This window comes from Enhydra lutris, unplaced genomic scaffold (genome assembly GCF_002288905.1).
Source record: "Enhydra lutris kenyoni isolate GAN:26980312 unplaced genomic scaffold, ASM228890v2 scaffoldscaffold82, whole genome shotgun sequence".
NCBI classification, from domain to species: domain Eukaryota; kingdom Metazoa; phylum Chordata; class Mammalia; order Carnivora; family Mustelidae; genus Enhydra; species Enhydra lutris.
This window is the reverse complement of record NW_019154166.1, coordinates 6,371,136-6,393,875: the sequence shown is the minus strand read 5'-3', so window position 1 is coordinate 6,393,875 and position 22,740 is coordinate 6,371,136. Positions and strand designations below refer to the sequence as shown.

The 22,740-nt window shown below is 44.1% G+C and overlaps 1 protein-coding gene across 1 annotated transcript in view; it reads right to left on the bottom strand.

Annotated features, from left to right (window-relative positions):
• The window catches only part of LOC111161096 (myocardin), a 76,282-nt gene that overhangs the window by 37,926 nt on the left and 15,616 nt on the right, over positions 1 to 22,740 (bottom strand). The window contains 3 exon segments of the mRNA XM_022524578.1: positions 2,567 to 2,728; positions 5,602 to 5,677; positions 7,104 to 7,159. Of these exon segments, the coding sequence (XP_022380286.1) occupies positions 2,567 to 2,728; positions 5,602 to 5,677; positions 7,104 to 7,159 (294 nt within the window).

Genomic DNA, 22,740 nt, shown 5'->3' with positions numbered 1-22,740 from the left:
CTATTTCTTTACATGAGTAAAAAACCGAATCCACCATGAAAAAAGGCCCCAGAAGACAGGTATTGGTGTTGCTGGGGTTTCAGAGAGGAGCAACTGAGGCATTTGGGATTAAATTGTTGCATGGCTGTGTGGCCAAAGTCGCAAAGTCCAGCTCTGAACATGAGGGCAGTGGATCCCACAGCAACTGTACCTTCAGGGAGCTTCTTGCTCTGCCTGTTGTTGTTGTTGTTATTATTATTATTATTTTGCTAGCCCTCATGTTTATTGTTTTCTACGCATTTCTGCTGACCACACTCCTGCTCACACACCCTCCAACACCTCACCTGAAGGGGGGCCTGTTGTTCAAGCTTCCCTCTGCCCCCACCTGTCCCTACTGCACCCAAAACTGATGAACACTCTTGACCCTCAGCTCTGCTCATGGAGATTCTCCTGCTCAATGACCGTGATGAGAAGCAAAATTGAATGAATCCAAGTAGAGACCAGAAACCAACAACCACCAAAACAAATTCATGAACTGCTTCTTTGTAATAATAACCAATTAAAAAGAAAGACTTTTAGCAAGTGTGATGAAAAAGGGAGGGAGGAAGGGAAAAAAAATGCACAAATCAACAAGGCATGGAAAACCAGAGCAGAACCCCTGATCGAGAGCAGCTTAGAACGACTGTAAGCCAAGACTTTATACAACTTTAGGCTAATAATAATTACTCAGTGGAGTAATGAGGATTTTTTTTTTTTTGAAAAATCAAATTTTAAGGGCATCTGGATGGCTTGGTGGGTTGAGTGTCCAACTTTTGACTTTGGCTCAGGTCATGATTTTGGGGTTGTGAGACTGAGCTGCACATTATACCGGAAAATCACCGTTCAGCCAGAAAAAAACCTTCCCCAGCCATACATGCTGTTTTCTCAATGGAATATGAGCAGAAGTGATGTGTTTCTTTCCAGGTGGAGGCTTTTAAAATAGGTCTGTGGGCCTTTCCATTCTTTCTTCCCCCTCACTGGCTAGTGCAGAGGATGAGGGAGCTCTGGGGCACAGGCTGGCAAATTATAGCCTGTGAGCCTGCCTTTGTAAGTTAAGTTTTATTGGAACATGGCCATGTCCACTTGTTGACTTATTGCTTATGGACCTCTTCACACCGCAGCAGCAGAGCTGAGTAGTTGTGACCAACAGTTTAAATCACTCAGCCTATCTACTGTGTGGCCGTTTAAGAAAGTTTGCTGTCCTGCTCTAGGGGACAGGGGAGCAGGCAGACCGAAGGGGTCTGTGTGCCGGTAAAATCTGCCATTAAGGAAAATCCCTTCTGGACCGTTTACAAACAAAACGTAAACTTGTGTTGTTAAGCTGCTGAAATTTTGTGGTTGGTTTAGCAGCTACTATTATCCTAACTAATAATAAAACAGATGCAAATCTCAAATAAAATACCAGATATTTCCAGAAAAGAATTCTATGTAGGATTTTTTCCAGAAATGCAAGGTGATTAGAAAAGAGAGCAATGCCATATTCCTAGGTCAAAGAAGAAAACTCATGCGATCGCCTTTCTGTGCATGTCGAAAGCATTTAAGAATTCAGCACCCATCTTATACACTACTCTTTAGTAGGATGGGATAGAGAAATACCTCCTTAGAAAACCTATCTATATACCAAAAGCTAGTACCATATATAGAGATGCATCAGAGAAGAAATCCCCATTTGTGACAGAAACAAACAGAAAAATAAATGTTATCAACATACCAAAAACATAACATATATATAATAATAAAATACTGATTAAATCCCTGGCAATGTGCAAATAGAGATAATTTTCTACTATATAATATATTTATAATTACTAAAATGCATTGTTCATTACATAGTATGAAATGACATAAACTATGTGCTTTATATAATTCATATATATATTTTATATATGATATACATCTATGTATAATACAGATATTTTATATATAATAAAGTATATATTAAGTTTGCATAATATAGTATATTATACAATTTGTAATTCATATAAAATTCATATAATTCACAAATACATAATTTGTAAAAACATGAAAATTATATATAATTTATATGTTATGAATATAATGTATATGGTTTTTTAGGTGATGCTAATTATATGATACATTAACGAAACCTTGGTGTTACTTTTCAAGTATCAGGCATGCACCAAGGCAGAAAAAAACAAAGTGGGAGAGAAATTTTCATTATTTGTAGGAGACATGATGGCGTACCTAGTCAATTGAAGATAAATTGAGAAATTATCGTAATAATTGAGAAACTCTTCAAAGTTAAAAAATGAATGAGCAAGCTCAATACATTTCCTACGTGTCAGCAATAATTAACATAACTTTACTAAAAAAAAACAAAAACAAAAAAACCCAAAACCTTACTAAGGGAAATGAAAGATCGCTTGAATCCGTGACCTCTGGTTATGGAGAGGACTCTGGGACAGTGACCCAGGGCAGGACTCCTGTCCCGTGAGAGGCCCCGCCCCCAGGACCCTTGGTGCCCCAGAGTCTTGGCTGCCCTCAGATCTCAGAGCACAGAAGGACATACGCCGTGGGTTCTAACTACCTTTTATGGCCTCCTTCACAGCAGAATCCACGGGGAGTATGTTCTTTTCCACCAGCTCCAGTGGCCCCGGCCGGAGGGCGATCTTTTCATTGAGATCATCCGCGAGACGGGCTCTTTTCAGCTTCATCTGAGCAGTTGGGATGGATCTCTCTGCAGTGGAGCCTGCGGGGTTGAAACCGGAAGAATCAGTGCTACCGTTCGGATGGCAGCTTTGGGTTTGCTTTTGCTTTTAGGCTTTTGTACGCGCACCCTAATGATGTTTCCGTGCAATCACGGTCATTTCACATGGATTAGCAGCAAAGACCAGACACTTCCAAATAAAGGCAAATCGAGGGGCCCGGAAGAGTTAGAGAAACGTGCTTTGCACCGATTTTTGAAAAAAAAAAAAAAGTGCAATTTGGCAATTCTGTGGATAAGCAGTCCCTTTGACCCTAAGCTGCAGCACAGGGATGCCCGTCCTGTCTCTCCATTGCCTGGCATGGACGGAGTCTGCCAGATAATTACCTATTATTATAATTATTTGCAGTAGTATTACTCCTTAAGGTTTGGTGATGTTGTGATACTAATGGACGCCAATGTCAAGGTCAACTGTAAAATTAAAAAAAAAAAAATCCAGGGGCACCTGGGTGGCTCAGTGGGTTGAAGCCTCTGCCTTCGGCTCAGGTCATGATCTCAGGGTCCTGGGATCGAGCCCCGCATCGGGCTCTCCGCTCAGTGGAGAGCCTGCTTCCTCCTCTCTCTCTCTCTCTCTGCCTGCCTCTCTGCCTACATGTGATCTCTGTCTGTCAGATAAATAAATAAAATCTTTAAAAAAAAATCCATTTGAAACAGTTACTTAATTAAACGGGGGCCTTTTTAAAAACTGAGTCCATCCGGGGGGGTGGTTTCTCATTATTTGGACGGTGCTAAAGGTCTCTATCAAGTCCTGAATCGCCCATATATTCCTCTCCTGATTACTCCCTGACTTATTTCTGTGTAAGAACATGGAGGAGAGCTTGGTTGACCAGTTGTTGCTGTTCAGACAGACCTGTCAGGATTCTAGCTTTACTCTAGAAGAGGAGATATGTACACATTTTAGATATTTACTCTAGAAGAGGAGATATTTACACATCAGCCTCCCAGCCCTGTTGTTCTATTCTCATCAACCCACTCACCCAGACCGCGTGTCTGGCGGCTGATTTAGAAATCTCCACACCAGAGCGGTCTCGGGCTGTGGTATGGCTGCAACAGGTCAGGTCTGGTCTAAAAGCTGTCTCTGTAATGCACCTGACACGGGGTGGACAAAGCATCAGTACTGCGGACCAAGCATAGGTGTGCTGAGACTAGGTCCTCCCCGGACCTCCTCTAACGTCCCCTCGGGTCATGGCAAGGGCTTTTCGCTGGGTCTCCTGGCTCAGGGGTCCTGCCGATTCATCCTGTGCGTCATTTAACCTTGAGAAAACACTCCTCCCTTGAAAGCCCTGCACAACACTCCTCTGTCTCACTCTGCCTGTGCCATGAACGGAGATTCCCCATCCCCAAAGGACTACTCCAGCGACCCTGGTCCTCCCCCTTCTGTCCATCACGTCTCACTGAGTTCACCCTTGTACCTTTGCTTAGTTTCCTCAGCTTGGCGAGCTTCCTACCTTCTCCCCACCACAAGCCCGGCAGCCAACTCTTTGGGTCTCAGCACAAAGCTTGTTCTTACTTGCCCCTTTTGCTGCGACTGCCTCTAGCACTTACAGCCATGGCTTATGCCGCTGCTTCCAAAACTAGACCATGAACCTTTGCAAAGAGGGGTCATTTTGCATCCAGTAGATCCTTGGTGCCCGAGGGCACTAATTCCTAATTTCTCTCTAAAAGAGAGAGGATCCCATGGGAACCAGTAGAGTCATGCAATTGAACAGGGGGCCATGGGAGTTCACAGCCTATTTTAATTCCAGATGGTGAAGATGTAACAGATAACATTTCTCATGCCTTTTTTTTTTTCTTAAGTAGGCGCCATGCACAGTGTGGAGCCCACACGGGGCTTGAACTCATGACCCGAGATCAAGATCAGAACTGAGATCCGGAGTCCAAGGCTTGACTGACTGAGCCACCCAGGCGCCCCTCTCATGCTGTTTTGATTGTAGTATTATTACATACTCGTCCCTCCTAAGTATGGGAAATGCTCAAAGAGTATATGAAAGACAATGAAAGCATCGAGAAACTTCCCTACTTTGAGTCAACAGTTTTTAACTGTTTGTATTTATTGTTAGGGCTATGTATTCCTTCCTTCCTTCCTTCCACCCACCCTCTCTCCCTCCGTTTCTTCCTTCCTTCCTTCTTTCTTTAAGATTTTCTTTTTAAGTCATCTACACCCGACGTGGGGCTCCAACCCACAACCCTGAGATCAAGAGTCACACGTTCCACCAATTGAGCCGGCCAGGTGGGTCCCCCTGAGCTATGTTGTGTTTTTTTTTTTTTTTTAAATCACAGAATCGGACTACAAATAATGTTGATGTATATGTTTGTTCATCCCTGAATCTGACCGTAAATATGGCTTTGTTTTCTGGTCTTCTTCACTGAACATCCTTTTCTTATTATATCCTCTTCCTTTTAAAGGCTCATTTATAGTGGCTGCGAGGCATTCCGTTGTACGGACCATGCGTCATGAATTCAGCCCGTCCCCCAGTGTGGGGACATTTCACTGCTTTCCATGCTTCAACATCAAAAATAACCCCTCCGTAAACATCACTGTATATGCATTTTTGTACGCCTGGTTATTTTCTTTAGTTAACGTACCAGAGGTTCATTACCGGCCAAAGGACGGACACACGGGGATTCTGGTACATGGCCGGGAGAGACATGCGCTCAGGGAGCATCGGGAGGAAGCAGAGCTGAGATGGGAGCCCAGCCTCTACCTTCCTGATTTGATTGTCTCCGTGGCCCTCGGGTGACTCAAACGAGCACTCCAGAATAGGAGGGGACGTTTGTCAAGAGGACATAGAAAATAAGAACCTGTGGCACATGCCCACCGTGGCGGGCATCCTGGGTCAGCTTGGGTGTGGTCTCACCTTGGAGTATGTGCATATTAACCACGTCCACACGGTCGGGCCTGTTTCTGACCTTGTGCTTGAGGGAGTCTTCAGTCTGTGGGTATAAACACAGAGCACATTCCACTAGCGACCTCACACGGTTGAACTGCCCTGTTATGACTTTAAAAGGGCCTCGATTTCTCTCAAAGGGGAGAACAGTCCTTGTTTTGACAAACAGGACTTGCAAATCTCTCTGGTTTCCTACGTTTTGATGCAGGAAGGTTTGCAAAAGCCTCGCCAGTAATTTTAAGATGGAAAAATTCAGTAAAGAGGGAAGAAGTCTGGGTCCCCACCAGGGCTGCGCACTTAAAGGCCTGGCAGGTATGTGCTAACAAAACATTAATAAAGTTCCGATGATACAAAGTTGGTTGTGCTATAGTTAATTCTATTCCTTGGACTCTTAAAGCAGCTGTGAAACTGACTAACGTTAGAGATGAAACGTAGCCCGAGTCCACCTAGGAGAACATGACCGCCTACTCCCTCTTCCAAGGACGCACCTGCCTTCTCTCTTAGGACCTGAGAAAATGTAAATTCAGGAGCACCGTGAGTGGGAAGGACACACGGAGATGATTTACAGAGTCCCATCGCCTTCTTGAAGGTGGAGCTGTCTGGGGGGATGGATTGGGGCTTGGCAGGGCCACCCCCGGATCTCAGGCCCTGGTTTCTAGTTCTGGGTTTTGATCCCACTCTACTGGATCTCCTACTGGACTCTGGAAAGGGGTCTGGAGGTCACTCCCGTTCTGATAGAAGACAGTTGTTATCCAGGTAGCAGGGAACACAGCCTCTCGGGAGTGACTATGAGGATGTACAGAGTTCAGCTCCTTTCTCCTCCCACGATGTAGCTGCAAGGTTAGAACTCGTGGACAAAGAAATTCCAGGAAAAAGGCAACCCCCTGCATCTCATTCTCATACAGGGCTGATGCCGGTTAAATAGTATTTATTCTATTATTGATAAATTCAGTTTGCAGAGATTTACTATGAAGGTATAGAGTATATGCCAATACCTCCTCCCCCAACCCCGATTGTGTTAAACAAACAAAAACAGAAAGAGACATAAACCCAAAGCCTTTTGCCTTTAGGTACCTGCCAATCAGCCCTGTATTCACAGACCCTACCTTAGTAGTACATTGGATTTTTTAAAAATCTGATTGTAAGAAAGGGCTAGAAGGCTTTTCAAAGTCTGTCTGCCTTCTTCAGTGTCCTTGCCACGATCTTCCCAACATCAGAAAGACTGGGGACATTTTCTTAAGCTAAAAAATAGTTTCAAAGCGAAAGGTGGTCAATCACCTTTCTCCAGTTTTCTGTTTGTAGGAGTAGGATCCCCTATGGTGTGGCAGGGGTCTGAGGGAGAGGGCCCATGTATCAAGTTTGTGGTACAAATTCTGCCTGCTTTAGCCAAAGCTGAACGCTCAGAGATCCATACCCTGGAGTCCAAGTTCAGAAAGAGGGCAGTTTGCAAAAAAAAAAAAAAAAAAATTTACCTTGTCACTATCCAAATGTTTTCTTTGCTCATGGAACTCAGTTGGATTTTTCAGTGCTGCAACGGAAAGACAGGGACGTGAGCAGAGGCGGGCTCAGGGTACTGAGCAGCGAAGACGGGATATGCTGGCGTGCTTGCTGAGCTGTGCAGAAGATGGACGTGAGTGCCTTTACTAGGCCACAAGCAATCGAAGAGGAGAGGCCCCGGAGGACACCAGCTTCCCTGAAGCCAGAGGATACAGAGGGGGTGGAACTGAGGCCGAAAACAGGAGCAGCAGCAGAGGCAGACGTGCGACAGGAGACAGGTGGTGGAGACAGGGCATTCCGAGATCCTGGGGAGGCGCGGGGACTTTTGGGAGGCTGGACACAGATCCAGAGTGAGGGACAGGGGCAGAAGGGGTGCCTAACGCTCTCTCCCACTTGGCCCTGCCTCTGAGTGCAGAAGTCTGGGTGGAGGCTGCAGGCCACGGGAGGGGCGTCCCAGCCTGCAGGGAGGGACTCGAACTGGGGATAAGGTCCGTGATGGGTCGGACGGGAACATGCAGCTAAGGGTGCTGGGTGAGAAGCACAGAATCAGACTTGGAGGGCTGGAAGGGGCCCTGGAGATGGTGAAATGAGCTCCTGCCCTGAACAGGATGTGGAAACTGAGTCCACAGAAATCTGCTGACTCGCCCAGGGTCACATAGTTAGGGCTAAGAGCCTAGGTAGGTCCTCTGACAACTTCACTTCTTCCAAGGCGTGCTGTTGAAAACATTAGCACCCGAGAGACACACAATGCCCGGGTCAGCCAGAGTGCACAGCAGCCTGGAGAGCCTGGACCCAATGCTGCCTCCAACCTCCCCTCTTCTTCCTGCTCTCCACCGTGGTGGGGAACCTCTTCCGACTTAACAGAGAAGCAGAACATCGTTGGGCAACATTCTGCATCTCTTATGAGCTTTCCTGAGCCCCTGAAACAATCATTCCAGAGCCAAAGACAATCAAATCTGCATTCTAAGTGATAAGGTTGGTGAGAGGTCACAAAGCCGCACGGAGTACTTTTCTGAGTTGCAAGTCTGGACAAGCTGATGAGCCGCAGGACGCAGCAGATGTCCACCTGTCAGTGACGGGCAACGAAATGCTCCTCCAAGGTTTGGCCAGCTTAAAAAATTGGGTTTCTTGGGGCGCCTGGGTGGCTCAGTGGGTTAAGCCGCTGCCTTCGGCTCAGGTCATGATCTCAGGGTCCTGGGATCGAGTCCCGCATCGGGCTCTCTGCTCGGCAGAGAGCCTGCTTCTCTCTCTCTCTCTCTCTGCCTGCTTCTCTGCCTACTTGTGATCTCTCTCTAATAAATAAATAAAATCTTTAAAAAAAAAATAAAAAAAATAAAAAATAAAAAATTGGGTTTCTGGCCAGATCGGCCACTTGGAGGTGGACCTGTGTGAGTCTTGCTCAGTCTTTAAGGTAAATTATAAATCTGAGCACAGATTTCAGGAGAGCTTGCTGGACATCAAGCAAACGGCATGGCAGTCCTGGCAGCTGGTCGACCACCTTATCCTCTACGGAGGGTACAGCTTGGGAAGCCACTAAGGCGTGCTCTCTCTCAGTGTTCCTGCCTCAGGGGACCAAAGGAGTGTCGACCGAAGGAACGTGCCCAGTAGTCCCAGCTGGCTGCCTACCCTCTTCCTCACTTTAAGCAGAGATTAAGGGGCTTCCCTTCTTATAGGAAAAATAATAGAATGTGCTGCTTGAATATCCCAGTTCCCATTGATTGAACATGTTTCTCTTTGCTGCTTTCATTCTTAAAACGGGCTTCTTTGCAAAATCTGCCATTTCCAATGCCCCCTTGCCCACACCTTCCGTTCATCCCTGCTCAGTAGCTCTGGGAAATCATCTGGAGAAACGTGCTGTCCTAACTGACTGCTTAGGCATTTTCTCTGATTCGGGTTGGGTCGCCACTCCTTGTAAGGAGGCTGGTCTTTTCCTGCATTTGATCACGGTTGCAATTTTACCGATGGTGTTCTGAGAGCAACTCCCGTATCCCCAGGCAACCAGAGCCTCCAAGTCTGCTCCAGGTCCAGGGGGCCCTGGTGAACCTGTACAGTCTGCACGGAGAGGTCTTCACCTCTGTCCGAAGACCACAGTCTGGTGGTCATCTAATTTGGGATTCCATATTGGTGTTGCCCTCATCACTTACATTCTCCAGAAAAGAAATGATCTTTGTGTGACTATATTAAGTGGTTAGAAAGCATTCACACATCCTTTTCCTTAAGCAGCAGCCTTAGGGGAGCAGTATGAATCCATCCCGCAGTATCACTTACATTCCAAATTCAATTGGTTTTAATGGGGCTTAGGAATTAGGAGGAATTTCTCTTGCCCCCTGGGGCTCTTCAGTTCCTATTAGCAGAACTTATTAATTGTTCGAAGAAGCAGTGCATTTCCTGTATCTTAGCCTTGGAGGGCTGTAATTCATCGCTTCTTGGTGTTAATAACTTGTGAACTGATTTGCACGGTCCAGGTCTCTGATGCCAGGAACACAAAGGTCTTCTGGAAACTTCTATCTCAGAGACACAGTGGGAGACGCTATGTCCATTTGGCAAGGACTTGGGAAGAAAGCCAAAGAGGTCCCCACACTGCATTTTACCACACGCTCATCTCCCCGGGGCTTAAGGGATGTCATATGGGGTACTGGCTTGGGGTCACCCCACGGAGAACCATCCTGCCACGGCTCTGTGACTGACATTTGCTTTTTCCATGACTCTAGAGAATGTGGGTTTTAGCCAGCTCCCCTGAGGGCCAGCAAAAGCCATAATGCATGCCCCCTCAAATCGGCTTTTTGGAAAATACACAAAAGACCTCTTGCCGCCAGCCTTGGGAGTATCAAATGGCAAAATTTTGTTTTTGGAGATGCTGACATTTAAGACGGAAAAGGAATTTGGATTTCTAAATTAAAAAAAAAAAGTCAATGTGATTTCAAATTAAAATATGGTTGTAAATTCAGTCAGCCTCACATCTAACTTGTTCCCCCGGGAGGAAGATTAATCACTTCTCACAAGGGAATTCGTGTTCTCGCCTCAGCGTTTAGTTACGGCCTCGTCCTATTTCGGTTCTGCAGTTCCAGCTAATTTGGGTCAGCTGTGTGTATAAACATTTGCTTACGAGAGCTCAGAAAAAGATCCCAAGGATAGAACAGGCCTCCTGCTGTCCTCCACTCTGGACCCTAACCTCATGACTCCAACAGGAGTCTGGGAAAAGGAGAACACGGGCCCTGGGGCCACTGAGGCATCAGTGAAGGGGAAGGGCCAACCCTCCAGCCCAAAACGGGGGGTTGAGAGGGGGAGCCTGCTGTTGGTCAGCTTGGGCAACAAAGGCAGGGCCATGCCTGCCTCTTCTCACGGGCTCACTCCCTCCAGGCTTGCAGGACAGAACCCAGCAACTTCAGGATTCCAGATAAGGACGGACGTGCAGAATCATAGGGCTGGTGTCCTAGGGCAGCACCTCGAACAGTGGTTCTCAACACGTGGCCCCCAGACCGGTATCTTTAGTCTCACCTGGAAGCTTGTTAGAAATGCCAAGGCTCGGACCCTACCTAGACCTCCACAACCTGGCCCTTGGGGGGATTTATGTTGGAACATGCCCTCCTTGCTGATCCTGATGCCTGAGTTTGAGAACCACTGGTCTGGAACCCGCCAGGGTGGTGCGTCCTGATCTAGGGTCCTCCGGAACCTGGGAGTTCCATAGGAGAGAAATGAATTTCTAAGACTAAGTTTCAGCATTTCAAAGAGCCAAAGGAAAAAGGTCTGTGTGCCCGGAGAAAGGCTGATAAGGCTAATGGAACAGTCCCTTTTCCTTGTGGCTCCCTAGGAACATAACAGCGTGCCTTCGTGATGGCTGTCTCACCAAAAAGCAATGGACTGTTCAGTTTAAATGCCATTAATGAATCAAAAACGGATATATGGATTCCTCATTCATGAATATGGGGTTCTCTGGGGTGGGGGGTGGAACACAAAACAGTTTCCAACACAAAGGACCCGTGGCAGCGTGGAGTATAATGAAAGTCGTCTTGGGCGACTAAACATTTGGGAACTACCTATCTTGGCTCTGTCCCTGCTTTGTCTCCTCAAACACGTGCGAGAGTCTCCCACCTGTACAGCAGGCTTAGTAATGTTGGTCTTCTGTCTGTCTCACTTAGAAAGACAAACTAGATGGTGAACAGTTTTCTTCTGAGCAGATGAGATGTGCTCTGCTTCGGGAAATGACATTCTCTCTTAGGCTGTCGACTAACTGCTTACTAAGTACCCAGAGGACAGCCCCAGAAATCTGAAGAACTTAGCCTTGTTGCCTCTCAGACCTGGCTGCACACTTGGGAGAGGTTCATACGTGAATATTCCGGGATTTCTAAGGAGACTCCAAAAGCATGTGTGTTGTGGCTGTCTTCCTAGTTTCTAGGGCACGAGGAACCCGAAGACAGAAGGAGGGGAAAGGCAACATTTAGGATTTTGGACAACCTCCCCCCGCCACCACCCAGTATGGGCTCGCCATGGAAATCCAGAGTGCCTTGGCCTGTCTCTGAACTTGAGAGGTTAGACAGGGAGGGAGGAGGCAGACAGATTAAAACCCTCGTGCCATGTGCTGCTCAAACAGCCAAGAGTTGTGCGCTGGGTGCTGGAGGAAGCAGCCAAGTCAGATGGATGCACAGAGAAGAGGAGGGAAGACTTTGCATAGTTGACTTCTCAAAACTATCATGAAGCTGCATGTGGTGTGGTGGAGGAGTGTGCCCAGTCATTCTTGCTGCTACCCAGGAGAGGTACCACAGAGAACTCGGGGATTTACCAAGGCTTTGCTGTGGCTGGGATTAGTCTGCAAAACAAATAAGGTGGCACCGTTCATAGACCGCTCGTTGTAGCTTTCCATTCATTTACACTGATCAGATCATGGACGCAAGAAGCCCGGATGGTTCATTCTGGCCAGCAGCGGCTTTCTGGAAGTTTCTGTGGAGACGCCGCAGCTTCTCTGGGCCCCCGGTCTACTGCACTTCTCTTGTTCTCATATTCCAGGACCACACGCTACCTGTTTCCTCCTCTCTCTCTCTCCCCTGGGTTTTTACAGATGAGCCCCACTTTACTAGAAGAGGGAGAGGGAAAGAGGAAGCAGTTCCTTCCTTTGGTCCCCTCGGAGACTCAGTCCCATGCAGTGGTGTGATGTTTTCCAAAATTGCTGCTCAGAACAATCAAGGAGGGGTGATCTGGGGCCCCTTCCAGACGGTAAGCATCTGAAACGGAACTCACGTCTGACTCCTGTGCTTCCCCCAGGGCCTTCCTCACAGCACATGGTCAGAATACCACTGAATTGCTACTCCACAGAGCTCATTATCCATCGGCACTGAGGCTTCCCAAGGGGTTGGAATAAAATGGTGTTGTTTTGGACTCCACCAGGAGAGGGATGCCCAGGAAAAGAACTGTGGTGGAGAAAATCTGCACGAGAAATGGTGAACAGATCCAAGCCCCACAAGTCAACAGGGAAGGAGGCTGGTTCTGTCCTAAAGCCAGGAGAAAAACAGAGAACACCGATGTCTTTTGCAGCCTTGACCCCACAAGGGAGGGGCAGGGAAGTGCTCCCTTTGAATCCTGGCTGGTGGTGGCAGAGAAGGAAACTTGAACTCTCCATTTAGAGATTCGGAGGTGGGATTCTGGAGACAAGTCCAAGCAATAGTTTCTTAAAGCAATATTTCTGAGCTAATTATGAGAGGGTATTTCACTGATATTTCATGACTATTCTGACAGTGTGAATTCTATAGTGGTATTATAAATGTGAAAACAATCTTAGAATCTGGCCAGGGCCCATGCTCCTGGTCTGAAAAATCCCTTTCCACGATTGAGTTGCTCTGGGGCCACTGTGTTGGCCTCGGAACTCTGTTGTTCTTGACTAAATTCAAGGAACAATGAGTTTATGTTCATTCAAAGCATCTAAAAGGGGAGATCCCAGACCCATAATGGACATAAGTGAGAAATAAGTAAATGCCAAAGGGAAGTAATTAAGGGGGGTTAATTTTGGTTGTGGTAGACTGTTTGTTACTCGTCAGTAACTTTAAAACCTGCAGGATACATGCCCAAGTAGAAGGAAGGAGTTAAATTCAATCCACTGAGACCAGTTCCGCTAGTCAACAGAAATTTACACATGGTTCATTTCATCGGAGTCAGGAGGGAGAGGAACCTTATTCTTTCATCATCAATTTGATGTGCAAGTGACGTAAGATCTACCACAAGGCTAAAGCAGCAGAACTTTTCCTTCACTCTTGGTCATGGTGAGGCATAGATGAGGACAGAAAATCTGACGCCATTTTGCTAAAACCATTGGGTTTTTCTAGGCATTTCCACCTACGTATGTTTTTAATTTCCCCAGATTCCAACTGAATTTTTGGGCCACAAAATGCTTGAGGGAAACCTAAGGAATTGCTTTTAAAAGTCCAAGCAATTCCTTTGGCATCTCTGAAAAAAGAGCTCTACGCGGGGCCTGATGCCTCTGCAGGTTCTCGTCCCAGCTCTGCCACAAATAGGAGGGGCAACGCCTTTGAGATTTAATCTAATGTAAAACTCAAGATGAATTCTGCCAAAGGATAGCAGGTGTTTCTGTGGACTGGTTAAAAAACAGTGATGCTATGCAATAATAGCACAGAGACAAGGAACACTTTGCTTGGCCGTCAACCTTCCATTAAGGTGGTTTATGATGAGCTTTCAAATCTAGGGGAGCAGAGGATTGAAGTTATTTCAAATGTTATGGATAAAGTGAGCTTGTACTCATAACTATGTTAAAAATTCTACCTTGAATTACACTTCTGTGTGTTTCCTATCACCTCTTCCCCTAAAATTGTGAGTCCATCCAAGGGACTGTCTTGCTCACTGTTGTCTCTATGGGGCCCGGCACGCTCTAGACCCTCTGTCTAGTCTGGTTTGTAACAAAATTTGTTGCATTTGATTGGCTTGATGGGACCCCAAGTCCGCTGGCTCTCCTTTCCTTCCCCTGATTGCTTGCCTTGACACAAGCTCTGCACTGCATTTGTGGAGGGCATGTTTGATCTCTGGTTGGATTGGCAAAGCAAACCAACTCCGCTCCCCCCATCTCTCAGCAGGGGGAAGATGCGTCTTGCGTCTAACTTCCTGAGAAGAGCTAAGTTGCGGAGGTCTGTCTGGGCTGGGCATGCCTTGTGTTCCCACAGCAGCTTCAGTATTTTTCCACAGCAGAGTCTACACCCTCAGGAAGCCTAGTTGAGAAGAGCTAGCTAAAGACTAGGGAAAATGGATGACACTTAATTAACCTTTATCATTTTGCCGAATTAAAAAGAAAAAAAAATCATTTCGTTCTCATAGGACTTTTTTTCCCCAGTAATTATCTTAATGGTTCAATGGACTAAGGATGCAAAATTTCTGTCGAGCAGGGTTTTGTGAATAGGTACACTATTTGATTCTGGAAATCCCAGAGGACAAAATATCATATTCCTCCCACCCCCACTGGACCCTCCTCCACAAACAGACATTGAATTTACAAAATGCACATAGAGGTGTTATTTTAAATATACCCTAAGGTTCATTCCTATTTTTCCTAGGTGTTTTTATGGATTCCCAGAGATTTAACCCCATAAACCTTAAAAAACGAAAGGGGAATAAAGGAGTTTAATCTCATCCAAATGCTAGCTGCAAGACCCAGGTTCAGAGTACTTAGGCACACAAGTCAAGCTTTGTCAGTTGTGAGCAGCCTGGGCTGACGGAGAGGGACTGGGTCTCTCTACTCCACGTGCCTTTCCAGAATCGAAGGAAAGAAACACCAGTGGGGGAATAGATGATTCTAATAGTGCCCAATTACAGGTGCTTCTCACAGACTTGAGGATGTGGGCACAGACGATGGCCCTCTGAGAGGATCTTGCTGGAGCTATAATCTTCTATTTAGTGAACAATTCTTCTAGGTGATGCTTAATCAGGTCAGATTCTACACGCGTGTAACAGGATTCCAAAAAAGACCGGCCTGCTCAGCTTTGAGTGACAATGTACTTATCTGACCGGAAGTCGGAAGACCTTTGTTCTCTCCTGTGTTTTTAGCACCTCCACTAGTGGGCTGAGATGAAACAGACCACCCAGGCATGACCATATGGGTTCTCACTGCCACTGTATACACTGCGCATGCAGCCTTTAAATCGCAGGCTGAGTGGTTCTACTATTAAAGTCACCTGCTATTTACTGTTTGGAGGGCTTAGCCATGAACAAAGAGCTATTTTTGAATTATAAAGGAAAAGGCTTGAAACATTCTCAGTTCTGTTCTGGCTCTGGGGCACAGACTACACTTAAAATTGTAGACCTTGGGTCATGGGGCTCCAATATTTATTACTAACCACAGGACATTTGACCGGGCCAAACTGTCTACCTGTTGCCTACTGGACTCTGAAGTAAGAGTCATGATGAATCTAGATTTCTGCAAGAAATCATTATGGGTTTTGATTTCTAAATTTTGTTGGGGAAGGAAGTTAAAAGGTATGACCTACAGGAGCTTGAACTGTGACTTCATTCATTTGGGGCCCCCTTCCTTCTGGTCCTATGGATAATCAAGAGTTAGATTTAATCACTAACTTGGTAGGAAATTTTAAATCCATCTACTAAAAGATATGATAATCCTTCTTCTTTGACCCCAGTTATGGCCAGTGATTCAATATAATACCATTGATGCTAGAAAGCCATTGGTTCTCAGTGTCCCAGAAAGGAAGCACTCAATAGCATTTAATTAATTGTGGACTCAAGTGCCCCAAACAGAATGGGAACCAAGGAAGTAAGAGGATGGACGTGTGACTGATGCTTCTGGAAGAACAGGGATGACATTCTAAAAGGAAGAGAGGGGTGAAGGTGCCCAGAGTGGAAAGTGTTTACTCCAAAAACAAACCCACCAGTGGGCATTTCAGCTACAACCTACGTCATGAAAGGGAAGCCCCTGCAGGTGGATAGAGTCCGGGGCAAAGCATCCGAGGTCTGAGGTTTCTGCTGACTCCGAGTCTACGAGGATCTTGGGGAAGACCCATCCATACGTTTAGGCTCAGTGACCCCAGAGGTGCTTTCCAGCTCCCAAATTGCATGGTTCCCTGTAACAGATCAATGAACGAGAGACACAGCTACTCACGTGGTGTTATGCCTTGGCCGGCCAGCTGTTCCTGGGTCCTCCTCTGCTGAAGTCGTAACTGCAAAACTTAGAAAAGAAAATGTTAGTTTGTAAGTTGGGCTGTGTAGGACTAGAGTTGTTTATATTTACATCAGAATTTTTGCCAGCTCTTCTCATTTATTCTTATCTTTTTAAAGATTATTTATTTGTTCATTTAGAGAGAGCGAGTGCTCGTGCAAGGGGGGAGGGGCAGGGGAGGAGGAGAAAGAATCTCAAGCAGGCCCCACACTCAATGAGGAGCCTGACTTGGGGCTCGATCTCAAGACCCATGAGATCATGATCGGAGCCAAAATCAAGAGCTGGATGCTTCAACGAACTGAGCCGTCCAGGCACCCCTCATTTTATGTTTAGAACAGTCCTGAACTTCTGCAGGAGCTACGTATTTCTGTTACAGACGTGCAGAAAGAAAAGAGGAGAGTCCCCGAGGGTGTTGCAGGGATTTGCAGGAAGACCGTAACAAACCGGAACTGGGAACACTCCTCTCCTCTTCTGAAGTGAATGTTGTTCCCAGAGGACTATGCTCCCTGTCTCCCTATTAACCACTTCGCAGATACACATCAGCTGATTCTGCTGGGAATTCACCTGCACTTTCAAAAGGGAGAGAGAATGAAGAAAGCAATAGGCTTCGGAGTCTCATGTGGGTTCAAACCTCATTTCTAGCCCCTTCAAAAGGTGGACAGCCCTGAGCAAGCTGCTTAACCTCTCTGACCCCTGGTTCCCTCATCTGTAAATGGAAATGAGAACAATGCCTGCTTTGAGGTTTGATAAACAATGTACGCAAGTCACTTAGCGCAGTGCCTGGCACAAAATAATTCATCAATAAGCAGGGGTATTATGAGCCTCCGGGACCCATTTGGAATTTCAAAGATGTACTACTGGAATCAGGTTTGCTTAGAAAAGTTAAAATACTGTAAACTCTTTGAACTTTATATTTTAAAACTTTGTTGCTATCCATAGCACAAATAAATTATATATATCATATATATACAGATAGTTAAAAAAAACTATACTTAAAATTAGGAGTGTAGCATTTGTGATTTTCTCCTATTCCCTCCCTACTTACCCCCTAAAAATTCTATCTTTGGACACTTAGCCTCTCCCTCATGGATGTTCCATTTCCTTGGGGAGATTCTTCTTCCTCTTCTTTTTTAATTAATTAATTTACTAGAGAGAGCTCACATGTGGGCTGGGGGAGGGGCAGAGGGAGAGGGAAAGAATCTCAAGCAGACTCCCTGCAGAATGCAGAGCCTGATGTGGGGCTCGATCTCACAACCCTGAGACCATAACCTAATCAAGAATTGGATGCTCGGGGCGCCTGGGTGGCTCAGTGGGTTAAGCCACTGCCTTCGGCTCAGGTCATGATCCCAGGTCCTGGGTTCGAGCCCCACATCGGGCTTTCTGCTCAGCAGGGAGCCTGCTTCCTCCTCTCTCTCTGCCTGCCTCTCTGCTTACTTGTGATTTCTCTCTGTCAAATAAATAAATAAAATCTTTAAAAAAAAAAAAAAAGAATTGGATGCTCAACTGACTGAGCCACCCAGGCGCCCTTCTCAGGGAGATTCTAAGTTTGGCTCCAGCATTTAAATTGCTCAGAATAAGGATAGAAAGAGCAAACGTTTACAAAAAGGGGGATTGGTCTAATCAATTTATAATGAAAAGAGAGAACAAGGAACTGCCTTTAAAAAGAGAAAATTAGGGCGCCTGGGTGGCTCAGTGGGTTAAGCCTCTGCTTTCGGCTCAGGTCATGATCCCAAGGGCAGGGAGCCTGATTCCTCCTCTCTCTGCCTGCCTCTCTGCCTACTTGTGATCTCTGTCAAATAAATAAATAAAATCTTTTAAAAAAAGAGAGAGAAAATTAGAATGGGGAGAAGAGGAGGAAAATAGGAAGGCTATGTGGGCTGACTTTCAAGTTGATTTAGTATCTTGGAGCGAGGCCTCAGAGCAAATACATTCACAATACTGAAAGGGCAATGGGGAAAGATAATCTTTTAAAATGGTGCCATGGTTTTGAATTGGACACTCATCAGTCTTCTTCGAGAGACATCAGTGTTGTTGAATTGCTTTTAACTATGTTTGGTTGCTAGACTGTGCTTTACCATACCCTCGTTTTACTCCAAGTTAGGACTGGACAATAAAGAAGACAAAATAAATGAAAATGGTATGAGAGTTTGTTATGTAAGCCCTCCTTCAGAAGAGCCCTCCCACTGATAAAACCTGTAAGCTCTGAACAAAATATGAGATATAACTACCTGAGGATTCTGAACAAGAAACAGAATCAGGCACCTTGTTGAAACGTGGAGTTGAACAGAATCGGGCACCCTGTTGAAACCTGGAGTTGAAACTTGGAGAAGTGATTTGTATGGGGTGAGTTTCCTGTTTGGGGGAAAACTGAGGGTGACCTGGAGTCATAAAGAGGCAGGTCCCGGGCAAATAAAACTCTAATAGAAAACATGCTCATCTTTCTGGCCAGAGAAAGCAGAGAAAGGTACCTGGACAACCACGGCTGACCATCATAGACTGAAGGGGACGTCATGTAGGGGAAAGAGCTGGAGAAGGAAGGGATCCTCTAACTATGGGTATGAACTTGCCCAAGTTTCAGGTTGATCCCTTCATGATGTTTCCATGGGGCAGACTCAAAGTAGCACAGCAAAGGTTTAAAATTAAACTGAAATTTGAACCTCTGCACACATAGACAAAAAAGGACTTAATGTTTGGATCTACCTGGACTGTGTACTAAAACAAAACAAAACAAAACAAAACAAAACAAAACCAGCATTCTCCAGAGGATTGTAAAAGAACTTAGAGTTTATGTAACACAAGACAGAATGTCTAGGATACAATCCAAAATTACTTTACACACAAAGAATGAGGAAGAACCAGGAAAATGTGACCCATTTGAAACAGAAAAGACAATTAACTAATGCTAGCCTTGAGATGACCCAGATGTTGGAATTATCATACTAGTACTTTAAAGTAGTTATTTTCTTTCCTCTTTCCTTCCCCTCCCCCTCTTCTCCTTCTTCTTTTTTCTTTTTTTTTGCGGGGGATGTGGAGGGGCAAGGGAGACGGAGAGAGAATCTTATGCAGGCTCCATGTCCAGCATGGAGCCCAGCTTGGGGCCTCATCTCACAGCCCTGAGATCATGACTTGACCTGAAATCAAGAGTCAGATGCTTAACTGACTGAGCTACCCAGTCACCCCTAAAGTAGTTATTTTCAACTATGTTCAATGAAGTAAAAGAAAACATGCTTGAAATAAATGGAATGATACAAAATCTCAGCAGCAAAACAGACACATAAAAACAAGACAAAATGGTAGAGTATCTGAAATAAAAAAAAAATCCATGAATGAACTTAACAAAAGAAAAAAATATTAATAAAAAAGAAAAGGATAGTAAATAAATAAAAATAAATAAATAAATAAGAAAAAATATTAATAAAAGAAAAAATATCAGGGGCACCTGGGTGCCTCAGTTGGTTGAGGGTCTGACTCTTGATCTTGGGCCCGGCCACACAGTTGTGAGTTTAAGCCCCCAAAAGAATAAATATTAGAGGGAATGAATCAATAAACTTGAAGATAGATCAAAATTAAGAAGATAGAGGAAAATGATAGAAAAAATGGACACACAGAGAGCCTCACGGACCTGTGCCACAATATCACAAAGTCTAACGTCGGCTAATTATAGTCCCAGAAAGAGCAGAGAAATAAATAATGGCCCCAAACTTCCCAAATTTTGTGAAAGACATAAATTTACAGATTCCAAAAGGTCAACAAACCCAACCAGACATATTCACAGAAAGCCACACTTAGATACACTGTAAACTAATGACTAACCCAAAGATAAAGAGTAAATTCTGAAAGTAAAAACAACACATTATATAAAGGGAAACACTGATTCTCAATCAGAAAGCATGGAAGCCAGAAGATAAAACAAAAACAAAATGCAAAACAGAAAACAAAAATCAACACTTCATAGGAAATGTCCTTTAGAAACAAAGATAAAGTAAAGATGCATTCGGGGAAAGAGAAAGTGAGATAATTTGTCGCTAGCAGATTTTACTGTAAGAAATGCTTCAGGAAATCTTCAGATTGAATGGAAATGAGAGCAAAAAGAATCCTGGATATTCAGGAATGAATAAAGAGTATCAGAAACCATAATTATTTCTTTAAAAATATTTTATTTATTTATTTATCAGAGAAAGAGAGCACACAAATGGGGGGGAGCAGCAGGCAGAGGGAGAGGGAGAAGCAGGCTCCCCACTGAGCAAGAAGCCTGATGTGGGACTCAATCCCAGGACCCTGGGATCATGACCTGAGCCAAAGGCAGACACTTAATGAACTAGGCCACCCACGTGCTCAGGAATCATAACTATGATAAATATTAAACTTACTTACAGTTGGTAATAAATACTACACTTACAACTAAATATGTAACTTTGATAAATACTAAAGATATTCCTTTTTCTTAAGTTTTAAAAGAATGTATGAAACTGTTTAGAGAAAAATTATAATACTGTCTTGTGATGTTCCTAACAGATGTAGATATAATACAGATTAAAACCATAACATAAAGATTTCTACACTTTACATGTAATGGTATAATACTCACTATAGGTAGACTGCAAAAGATTGATGAAGAACAACTAATATAAATACAGAGAGAAGGAATGCCTCAATGGCTCAGTCAGTTAAGCATCTGACTCTTTTTTTTTTTTTTAAAGATTTTATTTATTTATTTGACAGACAGAGATCACAAGTAGACAGAGAGGCAGGCAGAGAGAGAGAGGGAAGCAAGCTCCCTGCTGAGCAGAGAGCCCGATGCGGGACTCGATCCCAGGACCTTGAGATCATGACCTGAGCCGAAGGCAGCGGCTTAACCCACTGAGCCACCCAGGCGCCCCAAGCATCTGACTCTTGATCTCAGGGTCGTGAGTTGAAGCCCTGTATTGGGTGTGGAGCATACTTAAAAAAAAATACAAATAGCTAAAAAAAAAAAACAAAAACCAATAAATTAAAAGGAATACTAAAAAATATTCAAACAATATGAAAGAATGTAAAAAGTAGGGACTATAGAAGCAAAAAGTAGAGGGAGAAACAGAAAACAAACATTAAAATGGCAGAAGTATAAAAACATTAATAAACCTTCAAACTAAAAGGCAAAGATTATCAACGGCAATAAAAATTAAATATGTAGTCATACAGTGTCTCCTAGAGACACATTTTATATACAAAGACTCAGATTGGTTGGAAGTAAATAGATGGGGAAAAATAGAGCATACAAACAATAAGCATAAGAAAGCTAGATTGACTATACAGTACCAGATAGAAGAGACTTCAAAGAGTATTATTCAAGATAAAGAAGGGATATTTCATAATTATACAAGGGACAAATCATTAGAGGACCTGGCAATCATAAATGGACAGCCATCTCATAAAATCCTTAAACAAATGAAGCAAAAACAGCAGCATGAAAAGGATAAACAGACAATTTCAAAATCATAGTAGGAGATTTTATGATTCCTCTCTCAACATTTGGTAGAACTAGATTTTAAAAAAAATTACTGATGACATTGGGATTGGAACAATTACCAGTCATCTTGATTTAACTGATATTTATAAAGCTCTGTGTTCAATAATTTTAAATTTGCCATTCTTTCAAGGTTCACTTAGTATTCCACCAAGAGGTACTAGGCCATAAAACAAGTTTCAATACATTTTTTAAAAAGATTATACTCATATATAGTATGTTCCCTGATCACACTGGAATTAGTTAGAAATCAAAAGCAACATGATATTTAAGGAAAATATTTGGCAATATACTTCTTTTCTTTAAGATTTTATTTATTTGACAGAGAGAAAGAGATGGTGAGAGAGGGAATAAAAGCAGGGGGAGAGGGAGATGCAGGGAGCCTGCTTCCTCCTCTCTCTCTGCCTGCCTCTCTGCCTACTTGCGATCTCTATCTGTCAAATAAAAATAAAATCTTTAAAAAAAAAAAAGAAGGAAGAGATAGATAGTAAGTATTAGAGCAGAAGTCTTCAAAATAGAAAGTAGACAAGTAGCAGAAAATTCAGAGCCAAAAGGTGGTTCTTTGCGAAGACCAACACAATTGACAAACCCCTACCTAGACTTATCAAAAATAAGAAAGAATAAATTTTACCAATGTCAAGAACAAAAAGATGGATTATAACTACAGACCTAACAGGATATTAAAGGATTAAGAAGGACTTTAGGAGACTATCATTAACAATTTTGTGCCAATATATTTGACAACTTTTGGATAAAATAGAAAATTTCTTAAAAGCTACAACTTCTCAAAATTAATACAAAAAATATAAACCTGAATAGCATTCTATGACTGAATAAGTTGCATTAAGAACTTTCCCCTTAAGAAAAACCCTCCAGGGGCGCCTGGCTGGCTCAGTGGGTTAAGCCGCTGCCTTCGGCTCAGGTCATGATCTCAGGGTCCTGG